Here is an 18,947-nt window from a genome sequence, read left to right as displayed (position 1 = left end):
CTTCATCTGACCGGGATCTTCAGCTCTCACTGGATCGGTTCGCAGCCGAGTGTGAAGCGACCGGGATGAGAATCAGCACCTCCAAGTCCGAGTCCATGCTTCTTGCCCGGAAAAGGGCGTAGTGCCATCTCTGGGTTGGGGAGGAGACCCTGCCCCAAGTGGAGGAGTTCAAGTACCTAGGAGTCTTGTTCACAAGTGAGGGAAGAGTGGATGGTGAGATCGACAGGCGGATCGGTGCGGCGTCTTCAGTAATGCGGACGTTGTACCGATCCGTTGTGGTGAAGAAGGAGCTGAGCCGGAAGGCAAAGCTCTCAATTTACCGGTCAATCTACGTTCTCATCTTCCAGATTGGTCATGAATTTGGGATTATGACCGAAAGGACACAAGATCACGGGTACAAGCGGCCCAAATGAGTTTCCTCCGCCGGGTGGCGGGGCTCTCCCTTAGAGATAGGGTGAGAAGCTCTGCCATCCGGGAGGAAATCAAAGTAAAGCCGCTGCTCCTCCACATGGAGAGGAGCCAGATGAGGTGGTTCGGGCATCTGGTCAGGATGCCACCCGAACGCCTCCCTAGGGAGGTGTTTAGGGCACGTCCAGCCGGTAGGAGGCCACGGGCAAGACCCAGGACACATTGGGAAGACTATGTCTCCCGGCTGGCCTGGGAACGCCTCGGGATCCCCCGGGAAAAACTGGACAAAGTGGCTGGGGAGAGGGAAGTCTGGGCTTCCCTGCTTAGGCTGCTGCACCCTGGACCTGACCTCGTATAAGCGGAAGTAGATGGATAGATATTTATTATGTTGTGGTGTGGATTGTCAGAAAATGTTTGATCAAGCGAAATTACTCAGAGAACAATGATAGGCAATTGCTTTGTCGGCATAGAAAGTTGCAACATTACCTGAAGGTAATTTGGCTGAGTCCTCTCCAGTGCCTCTGCGGGCCGCCCAGGTGCCGTTACATGGCAGCGTTGGATTTAATGTGAATCGGTGCCCAATAGGACCGCCGGGTTTCGGAGATGGATTTTTCTCACATTTAGTTCTCGTATAAATACCCAAAGTACACACATTACTGTTAGAGGATCATTCAAAAGTAACTTGCCTAACATCTGTAATCGGTGACCTGCAGTTCCCATGTGCTCCACTAGGGAGCCACAGAACATCTTGTAATGTCAGGCTGCCTTCTGCTTGTTCCACTTTAGTAGTGTGGCATGAATGGTGTAATGAGAGCTATGTCATACAATGGTGTCATCTTCTCGGTCTGCAGTCAAAGTGATTCCTTTTGCCAACCTGATGGGGCTGCTGGCGTCGGGTACAGACTCCACCTCGGTGCTGCGCTGCATCCAGCAGGTGGCGCTGCTGGTTCAGGGCAACTGGGTAGTCAAAAGGTGAGAGCTGGAGCTTACCTAACATCGTCACAAGGATGGTGAGGAGTTTAATCCTTTGTTTGCTTTCCCTCAGTGACGTTCTGTACCCCAAAAACACATTCAGTCCTCACAGCGGCGTCCCGGCTGAGGTTCTGTGTCGAGGCCGCGACTTTGTGGTGAGCAGGTGACGTTGTAATGATTTGACGGACATACTTGATGTGTTTGACCTTTGTTTCCCCTCTTCTCAGATGTGGCGCTTCACACGGGAGCGTTCTTTGATGAGGAAGGAGGTGGCGGCCATCATCAAAGTAACATCAGAGCACAAACATTACACCCGGGGTGTTCAAACTTTTTTTATTGTGGGCCGCTCAATGGAAAATCAAAGCATGTGGGGGCCACTTTGATACTTTTTATTTTTTTAAACCAATACGGTATTTATTGTAACCATTATGGCTCCCTTCAATTTCAGTGGATCATTAAGGTCCCAAAGACCCAAAAGGGTCTCAGTCATTATTTTTTTTTCAAATAAGTCATATGTGAATTTTTTTTTCACTTTCAATGCTTGAATATCGATAGATCCACTTTAGATCTATCGATTGCCATGTTTTTTTTTGCTTTTTTTTTGGTTTTATGCCCTATTTTAAAACAAAACAAAACTTTTCTAGCAAAAAGACAAAATATGTGCTGTTTTCCCCCAAAAGGTGTGTGTGTGTGTGTGTGTGTGTATATACATTTATATATTAGGGGTGTGGGAAAAAATCAATTCGAATATGAATCTCGATTCTCACGTTGTGTGATTCAGAATCGATTATCATTTTGTTTTTAAATAGATTTTTTTTTTTTTGTTGATTTAAAACATTTATTTATTTATTTTTTTATTTTTTTATAATCAATCCAACAAAACAATACCATAACAATGCAATCCAATTCCAAAACCAAACCTGAGCCAGCAACACTCAGAACTGCAATAAACAGAACAATTGAGAGGAGACACAAACACCACACAGAACAAACCAAAAGTAGTGAAACAAAAATTACTATCAACAACAGTATCAATATTAGTTTTAATTTCAGCATAGCAGTGATTAAAAATCCCTCATTGACATTATCATTAGACATTTATAAAAATAATAAAAAGAACAATAGTGTCACAGTGGCTTACACTTGCATGGCATCTCGTAAGCTGGACAACACACTGTGTCCAATGTTTTCACAAAGATAAAATAAGTCATATTTTTGGTTCAATAGTTCAAACAAATTTACATTATTGCAATCAGTTAATACATTTTCCTTTACAATTATAAAAACTTTTTAAAAAAAATCTACTACTCTGCTAGCATGTCAGCAGACTGGGGTAGATCCTGCTGAAATCTATGTATTGAATGAATACACAATACTTTTGAATCGGAAAAATATCGTTTTTGAATCAAGAATCCCGTTGAATCTAAAAAAATCGATATAAAATCGAATCGCGACCTCAAGAATCGATATTGAATCGAATCGTGGGACACCCAAAGATTCGCAGCCCTAATATATATATATATATATATATATATATATATATATATATATATATATATATATATATTTCTATATACACATGTGTATGCGTGCATATGTATATATACATATATGTATGCGTATATATATATATATCTGTAATATCAAAAGTAATCTTGTTATGACTTATTTACCTATTTAAAGTACCAGTGGAGTGATAAAACAAGTTGCCTCTATATTGACGCTATTATCATATATATCTGATTTATGACAGCAAAAGACTTCTAAAGTAGGGTAAATGAATATGTTGAAAAAAATCATATCAATCCCAGGGAGATTCCGGAGCCCTTTTGAGAGTGAGCAAGTCATGTGATCCGTGATATAGCAGGAGTAACCACGGATGCCTTCCCCATCAACAACAACAACGCTAATCCAGAGCCAACAATGATTACTTTGGGAACAATTATGTTTCAGAACCTTCTATTTTTGAGCCCGAACACAAGGAGGATGAGAAATAAGTTTTAGAAGCGTAGTGCAAAACAAATGCAGCTTTATTATGACACTATAGCATCAGCAGCATTGTTAGGTGCGAAACTTACAAACTAACCATAATAAAAGAGAATAAACCAACAATGTAATATTTCCGCTCTTGATGGGATGCCGACCGACCGGACGCTCACCTAATCCCGTTTGGATGAAGAATTGATCACAATCCTCACAAAGGGTTAAAAAAAAAAAGTTGCCGCAACAAGCGTCTTTTTGTGTCTCCATACTTAATTACGGTTTCAAATGAATAAAAAAGTCAAGCATAATGATTGTGAATGATAAACAGCATATCTCTTTGTTTGCATGTTTTTGGCCCACTGAATTTATGGCAGTTCGTGATGTTTAGACGATATTTTAATTTACTTTGCGGATTGTAAATACAATTGGATATGGTTTAATGGATACAATAAAACACAAATAAGCATATAAAGTCAACTTGTTTTTTCACTTGACTGCTAATTTAGGGCTTCAGTAAGTTCACATCACATATTACTTTTGGGGAAAATATGGCATAGTTTGTGTTTTTGCCATAAAAAGAGGCTTTTCTTTGAAATATAAGGCACAAAACAAAATCAATGTTTTTATGGCAACGGATAGATCTGAAGTTGAAATATATAGATATTGATTGATTGAGAAGTTTATTAACACCTCAAAGAATTGAATTCATGTAATGCTTTAAAAAGGCAAATGGATGGGACAAAAACCCTAAAGGCTCGTGTCCATTAAATGTTCATCACATTCAATAATAAAAGATATATAACCTGTAACGTGTATATACAAAATTACGTTAAAAAAAATAAATAAATGACATGACAGTATACATGTCAGGTGATTTGAAAAACAATACCAAAAAAATGGGGGGGTATTTACATGACTATGCACATTTTGACTCCCAAGAGTGTGCAAAACAGAATGAGAAAGTATATATACACTCTAACCACATTTAAACCTGTTTGATGTTTGGGAAAGTTGTTGAGGATCATTTTTGGTTCAGACCAGGTAGAGGTTGAGCTGAGCCATGATTTCATGGCAGCTTTAATATTTAGTTGAGAATTTGGAATTCTAAGGTCTGTTGGTAGTGGATTCCACTATGTGGTTTAGTTTAGTCTTTATTTGAAGGGACAATGCACAGAAACATTAAGCTCAAAGACGGAATATTTTCTGTACCAGATTATAGCTACAGTAAATAGCTACTTTCCAGTCCCTGGCTACCTAAAGTAAAGGGATACAAAAATCATGCAACAAAATTATGACAATAAAATCATACTATAGCATGTAATCAAATGAAGAAAAGTCATAAAATGCCCTTTCATTGACACATCCTTAATATACAATACAACCACACCTCATTTACATCACACAAACACATGTTTTTGTTCACATCTCTCATCATTTGTAAAAACAACCATGATTTTAACAGACACACCTCACAATTTACAACAAAAATACATATGAAGTTGATGTGTCAAACATAGCGGCCACCTTAGTGACCGTGTGAGCAGCTTGGAATGCTCCAAAGCCCCCTTTTAACTTCAATTGTGAATGAAGAGTAATCTGTTAGACTTTTCAAGTTTGTTGTGAGGTCCTTCCATTCCTTTATTGCTTGATATGAAAAGTGGTAAAACAGTAGTGAAGTGAAGTGAATTATATTTATATAGCGCTTTTTCTCTAGTGACTCAAAGCGCTTTACATAGTGAAACCCAATATCTATGTTACATTTAAACCAGTAGAACGCTGAGGAGTGTAGTACCTGTGAGCATCACTTACTCTGGTGAAATAGTTGGACAGGTACTTGGGGACAGTTTCTCTGAGTATTTTCAATACCAGGCACATTGCAATTTGATGTACTCTTTCCTCAACTCTAAGCCATCCCACTTTGGTAAAGTGGGCTTGAGTTAGGTGAGTCCTTTTGTGGGAGGTTGAGCAGGGAGTCTCACCAGCTTGTTTTGGGAAGTTTGCAGTTTTGTTTTTAGTGGCTCGGAGATACTGGTGCCTAGTCAAAATGATACCGTATGAGGGCACCGGCAAGGGTCTTAAATGTATCCCTGTTGATAAACACAGAAATCCTGCCCCAAAATCCAGTTTTATTATTGATCTTGGTGATTGCTTTTAATGCCATTTTTTTCACCCGAGAGAGTGTTGTCCAATATACAACCTAGGTAAACAAACTTGTTTTTGCTGGTGATTATGGTATCACCTGCTTTAATCGTAAAGCCCGAGGGATTTACTTAGGTTGTGCTTGGACCCAAATAGGATGGACTCTGTTTTACCCAGGTGTAGTGACAGTTCATCAGAAAGCCAGGGACTACTTAGTAGTTTCAACCATCAATTTGTCCCTGTCCGAGGCCAGGATCGCAGAATTGTCCGCAGACGGGAACAAATTGCTGTTACATGAAGAATAACAAAACCGATTGCCCTCAACTTGTTTAACAGTATTGAGCGGTTTACTGTGTCTGATGCCTTTCGAAGGTCCAGCATAACCATTCCACAGTACCGTATTTTTCGGATTATAAATCGCTCCGGAGTATACGTCGCACCGGCCGAAAATGCATAATAAAGAAGGAAAAAAACATAAATATGTCGCACTGGAGTATAAGTCGCATTTTTGAGGGAAATGTATTTGATAAAATCCAACACAAAGAATAGACATTTGAAAGGCAATTTAAAATAAATAAAGAATAGTGAAGAACAGGCTGAATAAGTGTAGGTTATATGAGGCATAAATAAGCAACTGCTATGTTAACCTAACATATTATGGTAAGAGTCATTCAAATAACTATAACATATACAACATGCTATACCTTTACCAAACTATCTCTCACTCCTAATCCATAAATCCCATGAAATCTTCTTCCTGGATGTGGCTTGTAAACAACTCTGCCAACTCCAAAGGTATGCGCCGCTTCCTCTTGTCCTTTTCTGCTGCATATTTCACTACGTCCAGCTTGTCATCTGCACTACATGATCTCCTTTTCAACGCCATTTTTCTTCAGCCCTTCTCACTTTTCATAAGTTACCGCCAGCCATGAAATGATCCATTTTAATAGCTACGCCAGTAGCATATAGCAGTTAGCATTCCATGACCCTCCACCGCCAAATTCTTATTGGTCGACGTATAGTTGATAATTGCTGACATGTATGTGACGATTGCTGACATTTTCTTCGTCTCTTCCGCGAATGAGATAAATAACATTATTTGATATTTTACGGTCATTTGTAAATAATTTCACACATAAGTCGCTCCTGAGTGTATGTCGCGCCCCCGGCCAAACTGAAAAAAACTGCGACTTTGTCCGAAAAATACATTATATATGTATGTATGGAAATATATATATATATATATATATATATATATATATATATATATATATATACATGTATATATATATATATATAATGTGTATACACCCCCGCCCCCTATTTTTTTTTAAACTTTTTTATACTTTTAGGTCTTCTCTTAAGTTTGATCCTGGGGACCTAGAAGGGTGTCAGTCATGAAAATGTTAAAAACTATCCATCCATCCATTTTCTACCGCTTATTCCCTGAAGTCACATTAATTAATTTATTTTTAATTCAACTTTTACATCTCTAGATCAGCTGCAGGTCTGTTGATATGTTTTACTTTATTTTTATTTTTTTGCACTTTAAGTTAATATTGCAATATCCCCCCCCCCCCAAAAAAAATCTCAATAAAATAATTGAGGATCCAAAAGAGCCCCACCCATTTTTTTTTTAATAGTATTTTTAGAATGTGATGCAAGCCGTATAAAAAATGAGCTGCGGTCCCCAACTGCCCCCGGGCCAGACTTTGGACACCCCTCCTCTTTCACGGCATCTTACTTCCATAATTCAAATGTAAGTTAACCCCAGCAATTCCTGCCGTCTCTTCCAGCTTCCTCCCGAGGACGTGAAGGACTTCCTGGAGCACGTGGCGGTGCCGCGCGTTAACCGCGGCTGGGAGTTCCTGCTGCCCGCCGACGTGGACTTCATGAAGAAGCACGCCGACGTGGCCCACCGCCAACAGATGTTGTGGCTCGGCATACAGAGCAAGTATGTCTACTGATGCTGGGAACTTGTCGCCATGGCAACTATATTAACTTCATTGGCTGTCTTTTGGCTCCAAGGCTGGAAAAGGTCTTCAACTTCTCAAAGGACGACTTCCTGCCCAAGAACTCCCAACATCCTGGTACTCACACTACTTCTACTACTACAATTGAAGTGAAGTGAATTATATTTATATAGCGCTTTTTCTCTAGTGACTCAAAGCGCTTTACAAAGTGAAACCCAATATCTCATTTTTACATATAAAGCTGTGTGGGTGGCACTGGGAGCAGGTGGGTAAAGTGTCTTGCCCAAGGACACAACAGCAGTGACTAGGATGGCGGAAGCGGGAATCGAACCTGCAACCCTCAAGTTGCTGACACGGCCGCTCTACCAACCGAGCTATAATTGCTACTTTCACTCTTATCCTCTTACTACCATGGGGCGGTAAAGCTCGGTTGGTAGAGCGACCGTGCCAGCAACTTTAGGGTTCCATGTTCGATTCCCGCTTCAGCCATTCTAGTCACTGCCGTTGTGTCCTTGGGCAAGACACTTTACCCACCTGCTCCCAGTGCCAGCCACACTGCTTTAAATGTAACTTAAATATTGGGTTTCGCTAGGTAAAGCGCTTTGAGTCACTAGAAAAAAGCGCTATATAAATATAATTCACTTCACTTCACTACTCGTAGTTCTACTTTTACTCTTACTACTAAGGTTACTCTTAATATTCCTCCTACTACTAGTACTCTTTAACTCTTAATACTACTATTAGTATTCTTACTTTTACTCTTTTTACTACTAATATTTTTACTCTTACTACTACTAGGTTAATACTTCTTCTAGTACTCTTACTTTTACTACTAGTAGTACCCTTACTTTTAGTACTACTAGTACCCTTAATTTTACTACTGCTACTACTACTAGTTCTTACTTTAACTCTTAATAGTAGTACAATTAGTATTCTTACTTTAACTCTATTTACTACTACTATTTTTACTCTTACTACTACTAGGTTAATACTCCTACTACTAGTACTCTTACTTTTACTACTACTAGTACCCTTACTTTTACTACTGCTGCTACTACTAGTTCTTACTTTAACTCTTAATAGTAGTACAATTAGTATTCTTTCTTTTACTCTTTTTACTACTACTATTTTTACTCTTACTACTACTAGGTTAATACTCCTACTACTAGTACTCTTACTACTACTACTAGGACCCTTACTTTTAGTACTGCTACTACTACTAGTACACTTACTTTTATTACTACTAGTACTCTTACGTTTAATGTTAGTACTCCTACTACAACTACTTTTAGTCTTACTGTATACTTTTACGAGTATTATTCATACTTCTTTTACTTCTACTACTCTTCTTACTACTACTCCTCCTACTTCTACTCTTCTTGGTACTTCTATTATTATTGTAAACATTACAATTACTACTACTTTTAGTACTCCTACTCTTCTTACTACTACTGTTACTATTATGATCACATTACTACTACTACTCTCTCCTCTCCTACTAGTTTTCTTCCAACTCTCTCGGCCTACTTCTACTTTTATTGTTCTTTCTACTACAACTATTACAATATTAGTACTACTATAACTACTCCTGTGCCCACTCATCCTAATACTGCTGCCCATTTACTAGTACTATTACCACTCCTCCTCCTACTCATCCTAATACTGCTACTAAACTTACTACCACAACTAGTGTTACCACTCTTCCTCCTACTTGTCCCAATACTGCTACTATTCTTACTACTACTACTAGCTCATCCTTTTATTCATACTCTTAATACTGTACTGCTACTCTGCTTACCATTACTACCACTATTAGTATTACATTACTCATACTACTACCATTACTACTAACCCTCTTCATCCTCTCCATCTATTACTGCTATTCTTCTTACTATTACTACTAGTATTACAATTACCACCACCACAACTATTACTACACATCCTCTTACAACTGCTGTTACTCTTTTTACTCTTGACCTTAATCCTCCTCCTCCTCTGACTACTACTTGTCCTTTTACTTCTCCTCTTATCGCTACTCTTCCTACTACCACTACCCTTACTACTACTACTGCAATTGTGACATAGGCAAAACTGGAAGCGGATGTGACAATTTCAAAATAGGTGTCTGCATAATCGTGGATGATTCTTGTGGCGGTCCAAATGTATTTGCGGCGGGCTGCGACATACACATTTACTTGGGGAAACATTGTAGTCCAATTCCACATTTACTAACATTGGTATCAATAAATTGATTAAAGCAGGGCCTCAAACACGCGGCCCGCACCTTAATATGAAAATATAATATTGGTGTGGCCCGCAAATTTTTTATGAACGGCACTTTACAAGGTCATACTTGTATACCCTCGATTTTAACCGGGAGACTCCCAATTTACAGTATCCCTCCAAGGGTAATCATTCTCCCGAATTTCACCCAAACAACAATATCAAGAGGGCAGTGTCCTCTACAAGTTTTACAATAAGCGTGGCAGCCAAGTTAAAGTTTGTATTTGGATTCTGCGACATAGTTGATCAACAGCCACACAGGTCACACTGAGGGTGGCCGTATAAACAACTTTAACACTGTTACAAATATGTGCCGCACTGTGAACCCACACCAAACAAGAATGACAAACACATTTTGGGAGAACATCCGCACCGTAACACAACATAAACACAACAGAGCAAATACCCAGAATCCAATGCAGCCCTAACGCTTCCAGGCTACAATATACACCCCCAACCCCGCCCCCTATTGTAGCCCGGAAGAGTTAGGGCTGCAATGGATTCTGGGTATTTGCTCTGTTGTGTTTATGTTGTGTTACGGTGCGGATGTTCTCCCAAAATGTGTTTGCCAATCTTGTTTGGTGTGGGTTCACAGTGTGGCGCATATTTGTAACAGTGATAAAGCTGTTTATACGGCCACTCTCAGTGTGACCTGTATGGCTGTTGATAAAGTATGTCTTGCAGTGTCTTTCGTGGGTAAGCAGAAGTCTCACACATGTGGTAGAAAAGCGGACGCTAATGGCAGTGACATCACGGCACGCCCTTAATATTGTTGTCCGGGTGAAAGCCGGGAGAATGATCGCCCCGGGAGATTGTTTGAAGTGGTGCTGATATTCGTGTGTTTCCTGGAAAGATTGCGAAACTTGGCGAGTATGTTGTTAGGGCAGGAAAGCCATTCAAAAAAAGGTGAATTCATCAAAAAGTGCATGTTAGATTTTTTTTAGAAATCTTTTCTTGCGGCCCAGCCTCACCCAATTTCTGCATCCAGTGGCCCCCTGCTAAATGGAGTTTGAGACCCCTGGATTAAAGAATGATCTCACCCTGTTTCAGAGGCGGGCCATGTCGGTGGAGAGCAACGTCTGAAGCTGGCCCAGGAGCGCGCTCAGGAAAAGCGGGCGTCTCTCCAAAAGGAGCTGGACGCCAAGCGAGGAGGAAGCGTCCAAATCAAGCAGGAGCCCCTCAGCGACCACGAGGACGAGCGCATGGACACTTCTTGTCCTCCGACGCCGACCTCCTCCTCGGGATTACCCAACGGTTCCCTCAACGGCTACCCCGCCGTCAACGGGGGCAGCCCCGCCAACGTGCCCTCTCAGGAGCTGCTGGACTTTGTGACCAAGACTTTCAGGAGCAACCACGTACTGACGCTCAACGAGCTAAAAAGGCTCTTCAGCCTCCACTTGGCGTCCATGCCGTCAGGACAGATTCCCTTCGGACCCGTGTCGGACCACATGCTGCAGGACGCCGTGCTGCTCAGCCGCTGCAAACAGATCCTGGTGCCTGTGAGTAGTCCAGAACCTTCTTGTCTTGCTTTTTGCGAGTAGGCGGCCTGAGTTTCCCTTTGCTGAATTCCCCCAAAATGTTTTTTATTTCAACCAGGCTTGTCCGAAGTGTGGCTCGAGGGCCATTTGCAGGCCCATTTTAGAAATACTATCACACACAAAAATGTAAGAAATTTAATAAGAGTAAATAGGTGAAATGTAACAAGAAAATGTTGCAATATTGACAAAACACAAAAAATATTAATTAAAAAATTGTTTAAAAAAACAACCGTATTTTCCGGACTATAAGGTTCACTTAAAATCTTTTTTTCTTCTGAAAACTCGACTAATGTAAGGAATACGTTTGGTTGAGCTTACCCACTCCAAAGCAATATTATTTGGTACATGGTGTAATGATACGGGTGACCAGTAGATGGCAGTCAAACATAAGATATGAGTGTAGGCTGTGCTTCAAACATAGGAGTATTATTATTGTGTGTGTGTAAGGTAAGATATATTATCTGATGTTTTGTTTTGCAATATTATGCAAAAGCAACTATTCTTACCTTCTGGTACCTGCTCATGTGTATTTGGGATTTGCATAAATCCTGCAAAATTGTGCCTTGTAGTCCGTGACGACGACGTGGTCCATAAACTTCTTCTTTTTCTCTATTTTCTGTTACGGGACATTCATCCTTTACTGTTGCCATTTCTAATATAAAGTAGCGTAAAGTTCTTACTTATATCTGGCAGTAAACCCGCCATGAAAGCACTAAAACATACCGGTGTACTGATTTTACATTATTCACCCAAGGAACTTTAGTTATTAGAGAGTTCCGGTCAGACTGTTTTTCACTGGACACATTCCCGGTGTTGTTGTTTCTGGATGAGAAGATGCTGCTCCGCTATTGATTGAAGTAAAGTCTGAATGTCATTAAAACAGTTAGCTCCATCTTTTGACACTTCTTCCACTCCCGTCCTTGCACGCTACACCGCTATGACAAAGACGACGGGGAGAAGACGCTGTCGAAGGTGAGCCACGTAAATGAGACCGCCCACAAAATAGGCAGATCCTGAAGCTACTGTCAGAAAGCGGCTTGAAGATAATCTGTAAAACATCATCTATGCAACATTTTGACCAAAGAACCACCATCACATGTTATGTAGACCACAAGGAAGTCTTTCACATTTAGAAAAAAATAATAATTATCCGACTCCTTTAATGTGCCCTATAATCCGGTGTGCCTTATATATGAAAAAAGATCAAAAATAGACCATTCATCGGTCATGAGACTTATAATTAACGGCTAGATTTACAGATTTAAGCATTGAAAGTAAAATAATATATATTGATGTATGACTTATTATTAAAACTTTTGAGTGGGGGCCTTTTGGATCTTTGAGATCTTTAGTCTGATTTTCATTCTTCAAAAAAATAATGAATCACAAGCAATGTTTTTATGACTTATTTACCTATGTAAAGTCTTCTCGACCAACATTAGTGTGTGACCTCACCAATGCGCTTTTGGAAGAACGGTCAAAAATTCCTATAAATACACTCTGCAACCTTGTGGACAGCCTTCCCAGAAGAGTTGAAGCTGTAATAGTTGCACAAGGTGGACTGACGTCATATTGAACCCTATGGGTTAGGAATGGGACGGCACTTCAAGTTCATATGTGAGTCAAGGCAGGTGGCCAAATACTTTTGGCAATATAGTGTATATGTGTATGTGTATATATACGTATATGTGTATATATACTAGGGTTGTCCCGATCCGATATTTGGATCGGATCGCCCGCCGATATTTGCCAAAAAAATGCGTATCGGCAAGGCATGGGAAAATGCCGATCCAGATCCAGTTTTAAAAAAAACTCCGGTCCGAGTTTTCCAACACACCGATTTAAATGATACCTTCCACTCTTCTGCTGCTGCCTAAACTCCGTTCCGCATTTTCCAGAACACCTTCAAAACATCCACAGGTCTGTGTTCTAACCGTTCAGACGGCCGTGTGAATTAAAAGCTACGGTAAAAATGTCAGCTGTGTGGGATTTTTTTATCCTACAAAACGAAAAAGATGAAGAGGTGGAGTGCAAAACATGCCACAATAAAGTCAAGCGCGGTGGTAAAGTTGTAAGAGATTTTAATGACTCTTGCGAGTGAGAGGCTTTTTAGCACTCATCATAGATGAAGACAGGAGCAGGCTGACACCTGAGCATCTTGAAGTGCTCGTCTTTGTTAGAAATAATCTCCCCATTAGGCTTGGACTTCAATTGTTTGCCCCCCCCCCCCTGACTGGGGCAAACAATTGAAGGGAGTGTGTAGATATATGTATAAATATATATATATTTTTTTTTTAAGTTTACACTTGTTCAAGAGCAAGTATTGATGCTGAGTTATAGACATTTTATCCCACTCAGGTTGTTTGTGTGTTTTGCTTTTTTTGATAATGTTTACAGCATTATTTGCACTTTATGCTGTTCACTTTTTTACTGATTAATGACGCCATTTCTGTTTGTCATGTACAATTTTTGATATTTTGTGTTTATCCTTGAATACCAACTATTGTGTATTGTTCAAACTCACCTAATTCAGATGGCTAGTTGTAAGAGTACTAAAATCTTTTTCAGCATGAATCTGACAACTAAGTAGGCTAAATAACTTTAAACTTTAATACATGCTCGGATAGGCCAGTGTCGTATCGGATCGGAAGTGCAAAAACAATATCGGTATCTGATCGGAAGTGCAAAAACCTGGATCAAGACATCCCTAATATATACTATAGGTCTATTTGTGTGTGTGTGTGTGTGTGTGTGTGTGTGTGTGTGTGTGTGTGTGTGTGTGTGTGTGTGTGTGTGTGTGTGTGTGTGTGTGTGTATATATATATAATATAAAATCAGATCTTTGGTTACAGAAAGCAGGTTACATATTCAGCCCAAACGTCTCTTTAAACTTGGCTACTTGCCCCCTCGTTAACTTGTAGAACACCATGCACTATTTGTTGTGACTGGACCACGGCTTATCCATGTGGATTTACTGGTCTGTGTCTTTGAGTAGAGGACAGGAAGTGGCAGTACTTTCCAGCACTGGGTGTGGAAGAAAGGGGAGGGGCCTTGGCTGCACGCCACATTTTATTAGTCGACTGCTGATTAGCTTCCAGGCTAATCTGATTACATTTAAGATGACCAGCCAGTCTAGTCAGTAGAAAAACAAAAAAGGAAAGAACTCTACTAAGAGTCCAATCATGTGTTGGTGATGCACAGTAGTGCTGGGAATCTTTGGGCACCATTTGATTCTTGGGGGTACCGATTAAATTTAGAATCGATTCTTGATTCAGAATCAATACTTTTTAATAACATTAGGTGGCAGTTGTATGATTTACTAAATTATTCTGTAAAATAGATAAACAGCTGTGAAAAAGTTCTATATTACTTCAAAGAAAACTGGTTTTGTTTTATTGAAATTCTACCCTAACATTTAATAAAGTTAAATAGAAATAAGACAACAAGAGAAGCAAGCAACACTTTTGTAAAGTAGTATGATCATCTACAGCAGAGGTCACCAACCTTTTTGAAAGCAAGAGCTACTTCTTAGGTACTGATCAATACGAAGGGCTACCAGTTTGATACACACTTAAATAAATTAAAGTTAAAGTACCAATGATTGTCACACACACACTAGGTGTGGTGAAATTATTCTCTGCATTTGACCCATCACCCTTGTTCACCCCCTGGGAGGTGAGGGGAGCAGCGGGCAGCAGCAGTGGCCACGCCCGGGAATCATTTTTGGTGATTTAACCCCCAATTCCAACCCTTGATGCTGAGTGCCAAGCAGGGAGGTAATGGCTCCCATTTTTAAAGTCTTTGGTATGACTCGCCCGGGGTTTGAACTCACAACCTACCGATCTAACCACTAGGCCACTGAGAAATAGCCAATGTGCTTATTTTCCTTTAACTCTGTTATTATTTATAATTAATCATCTTAATGATTTCTCACAATAAATATATAATGTTGATGACATGTTTTAAATAGGTTAAAATCCAATCTGCACTTTGTTAGAATATATAACAAATTGGACCAAGCTATAATTCTAACAAAGACAAATCATTATTTCTTCTAGATTTTCCAGAACAAAAATTTTAAAAGAAATTCAAAATACTTTGAAATAAGATTTAAATTTGATTCTACACATTTTCTAGATTTGCCGGATCAATTTTTTGGAATTTTAATAAGTTTGAAGAAATATTTCACAAATATTCTTCTTTGAAAAAACAGAAGCTAAAATGAAAAATTCAATAAAAAATTTATTTATTATTCTTTACAATAAAAAAATTAATTTACTTGACCATTGATTTAAATTGTCGGGAAAGAAGAGGAAGGAATTTAAAAGGTAAAAAGGTATATGTGTTTAAAAATCCTAAAATCATTTTTAAGGTTGTATTTTTCTCTAAAATTGTCTTTCTGAAAGTTATAAGAAGCAAAGTAAAAAATAAATGAATTTGTTTAAACAAGTGAAGACCAAGTCTTTAAAATATTTTCTGGGATTTTCAAATTCTATTTGAGTTTTGTCTCTGTTAGAATTAAAAATGTCGAGCCAAGCGAGACCAGCTTGCTAGTAAATAAATAAAATTCAAAACAATAGAGGCAGCTTACTGGTAAGTGCTGCTATTTGAGCTATTTTTAGAACAGGCCAGCGGGCGACTCATCTGGTCCTGACGGGCACCGCCTTGGTGACGCCTGCTCTACATCAACTATGTGATTTGTCTCAGTAGCTGGACAGGACAGATTAAAAAAAAAAAGAATAATAAAAACATTTATTTTTTGATGAAGAATCGTTACAAATAAGAATCGCGATTTATTGGAAAATGGACTGCACACCTGCAGTCTATCCAGGTGTTTGTGTGACCAGTGTTGTTGTTGTGAAGTGCACTTCCTGCTTTCTGACCCTTGACATTTCTCTGCTCATGCAGTTCCCCGCTCTGACCACAGCCTCCGCCGACGAGCAGAAGGTGTTTGGCGTGTGGGAGACTGGAGACGACTTTGACAAGGTAACACCACATCTTGCAGGTTAGCGTAGCTTAGCATGAAGACATCTTGGAAAGAAGCCGCTGTGTGGCTACGAAGCACTTAGTTGGTGACCCACTGAGTTAGTGATGGATGATGACGATGCACAACGTGTGCAGATGCAGAACATAATGCACCGTGTGTGCAGAAGCAGAACATAATGCACCGTGTGTGTAGAGGCAGAACATAATGCACCGTGTGTGTAGATGCAGAACATAATGCACCGTGTGTGTAGATGCAGAACATAATGCACCGTGTGTGTAGATGCAGAACATAATGCACCGTGTGTGCAGAAGCAGAACATAATGCACCGTGTGTGTAGATGCAGAACATAATGCACCGTGTGTGCAGAAGCAGAACATAATGCACCGTGTGTGCAGAAGCAGAACATAATGCACCGTGTGTGCAGATGCAGAACATAATGCACCGTGTGTGCAGATGCAGAACATAATGCACCGTGTGTGCAGAAGCAGAACATAATGCACCGTGTGTGTAGATGCAGAACATAATGCACCGTGTGTGTAGATGCAGAACATAATGCACCGTGTGTGTAGATGCAGAACATAATGCACCGTGTGTGTAGATGCAGAACATAATGCACCGTGTGTGTAGATGCAGAACATAATGCACCGTGTGTGTAGATGCAGAACATAATGCACCGTGTGTGCAGAAGCAGAACATAATGCACCGTGTGTGTAGATGCAGAACATAATGCACCGTGTGTGCAGAAGCAGAACATAATGCACCGTGTGTGCAGATGCAGAACATAATGCACCGTGTGTGCAGATGCAGAACATAATGCACCGTGTGTGCAGATGCAGAACATAATGCACCGTGTGTGCAGAAGCAGAACATAATGCACCGTGTGTGTAGATGCAGAACATAATGCACCGTGTGTGTAGATGCAGAACATAATGCACCGTGTGTGTAGATGCAGAACGTAATACAGAACCTGTAAAGATGCAAAACGTAATGCACTACATAAATATATACCGTATGTCCTTGAATAGCTACGGGGTGCTAATTAATTTAAAACCTTTTCTCACTCCTGCGCTTGTTCAAGGCATGCGGTAAAAGTAAGCAGGCATTAATTATTTTACAACCTCTTCTCACTCCTGCACTTACCAATGGCATGCAGTAAAAAATGTGTGTGATAATAAAAAAAAAAATTATACAAAATTTTCCTGCAGCCGCAGACCGGTGGTTGGGGACCACTGCTCTACAGCATGTCATCGCGTTCATCTTTACACCTTGTGGCGGTCGTGCCAGCAACTTGAGGGTTGTAGGTTCGATCCCCGCTTCCGCCATCCTAGTCACTGCCGTTGTGTCCTTGGGCAAGACACTTTACCCACCTGCTCCCAGTGCCACCCACACTGCTTTAAATGGAACTTAGATATTGGCTTTCAGTATGTAAAGCACTCTGAGTCACTAGAGCAAAAGCGCTATATAAATATAATTCACTTCACTTCACTTATCTGCGTGCCGGTTGGACGCATGCATTTCACTACTTTCTCATACGAGATTGCAACGCATACTTGGTCAACAGCCATACCGTTTGCACTAATGGTTGTGATATAAACAACTTTAAAAGTCTTATTAATATGCGCCACACTCTGTGAACCCTAACCAAACAAGAAAAACAAACACATTTCTGGAGAATATTGGCTCTGTAACACATTATGAATGCAACATAAGAATTACCCATAATTCCAATGCATCCATGGCTCTTGGGGGGGAGGGGTTTGGTGCTTGCTAGCAGGGAACGGATGCATGGCATTATGGGTAATTCTTATGTTGCGTTTAAAATGTGTTACAGAGCCAATGTTCTCCAGAAATGTGTTTGTTATTCTTATTTGGTTAGGGTTCAGAGAGTGAGGCGCATATTAGTAAGAGTGTTAAAATGGTTTTATATTACAACCATTAGTGTGATCTGTATGGCTGTGGACAAGAACCCTGGTTTACACACAGGGGAAGCAAGGAAAACTTCTCTGCCGATTTGAAAATGACGGCAGGGGAAGAGTCACTCATGATGTCATGAATTAGACCTGACAGTAAAAGTAAGTATGTGCCTATTAATTTGTGGAGTGAGTTAACCTGGCAGTATTTCAAGACAGGTGTATATTACATGTCTGGCGGCTATTAAAAGAAATACAGTATACATACATGTATTAGGGCTGGGAGATATATCAATATATACGATATATCACGGGCTTGTCTCTGTGTGATATAGAAAATGACTATACTGTAATATTCGAGTATATGTTCTCACACAGTTGCTTTTAGCTGCTGGCATTACACTACAGGCTCTTCCCACTCCTTCTTGTCTCTCCTTCTTCTGTATTTTGTTAGAATATATAACAAATTGGACCAAGCTATATTTCTAACAAAGACAAATCATTATTTCTTCTAGATTTTCCAGAACAAAAATTTTAAAAGGAATTCAAAAGACTTTGAAATAAGATTTAAATTTGATTTTCTAGATTTGCCAGAATAATTTTTTGGAGTTTTAATCATAATAAGTTTGAAGAAATATTTCATAAATATTCTTTGTCGAAAAAACAGAAGCTAAAGTGAAGAATTAAATTAAAATTTATTTATTATTCTTTACAATAAAAAAAAAAAAAACTTGAACATTGATTTAAATTGTCA

The 18,947-nt window shown here is 39.6% G+C and overlaps 1 protein-coding gene across 1 annotated transcript in view; it reads left to right on the top strand.

Moving 5' to 3' along the window:
• The window catches only part of polr3e (polymerase (RNA) III (DNA directed) polypeptide E), a 38,949-nt gene that overhangs the window by 18,605 nt on the left and 1,397 nt on the right, over positions 1 to 18,947 (top strand). The window contains exons 13-19 of the mRNA XM_061907443.1: positions 1,260 to 1,380; positions 1,454 to 1,535; positions 1,608 to 1,667; positions 7,299 to 7,456; positions 7,531 to 7,592; positions 10,809 to 11,257; positions 16,205 to 16,282. Coding sequence (XP_061763427.1) covers positions 1,260 to 1,380; positions 1,454 to 1,535; positions 1,608 to 1,667; positions 7,299 to 7,456; positions 7,531 to 7,592; positions 10,809 to 11,257; positions 16,205 to 16,282 — 1,010 coding nt within the window. The remainder of the gene's footprint in view (positions 1 to 1,259; positions 1,381 to 1,453; positions 1,536 to 1,607; positions 1,668 to 7,298; positions 7,457 to 7,530; positions 7,593 to 10,808; positions 11,258 to 16,204; positions 16,283 to 18,947) is intronic.

This window comes from Nerophis ophidion, linkage group LG08 (assembly GCF_033978795.1).
Source record: "Nerophis ophidion isolate RoL-2023_Sa linkage group LG08, RoL_Noph_v1.0, whole genome shotgun sequence".
In the NCBI taxonomy this organism is placed as follows: Eukaryota; Metazoa; Chordata; class Actinopteri; order Syngnathiformes; family Syngnathidae; genus Nerophis; species Nerophis ophidion.
Note: the sequence above shows the minus strand (reverse complement) of the source record. Positions and strands in the feature narration are given on the sequence as shown.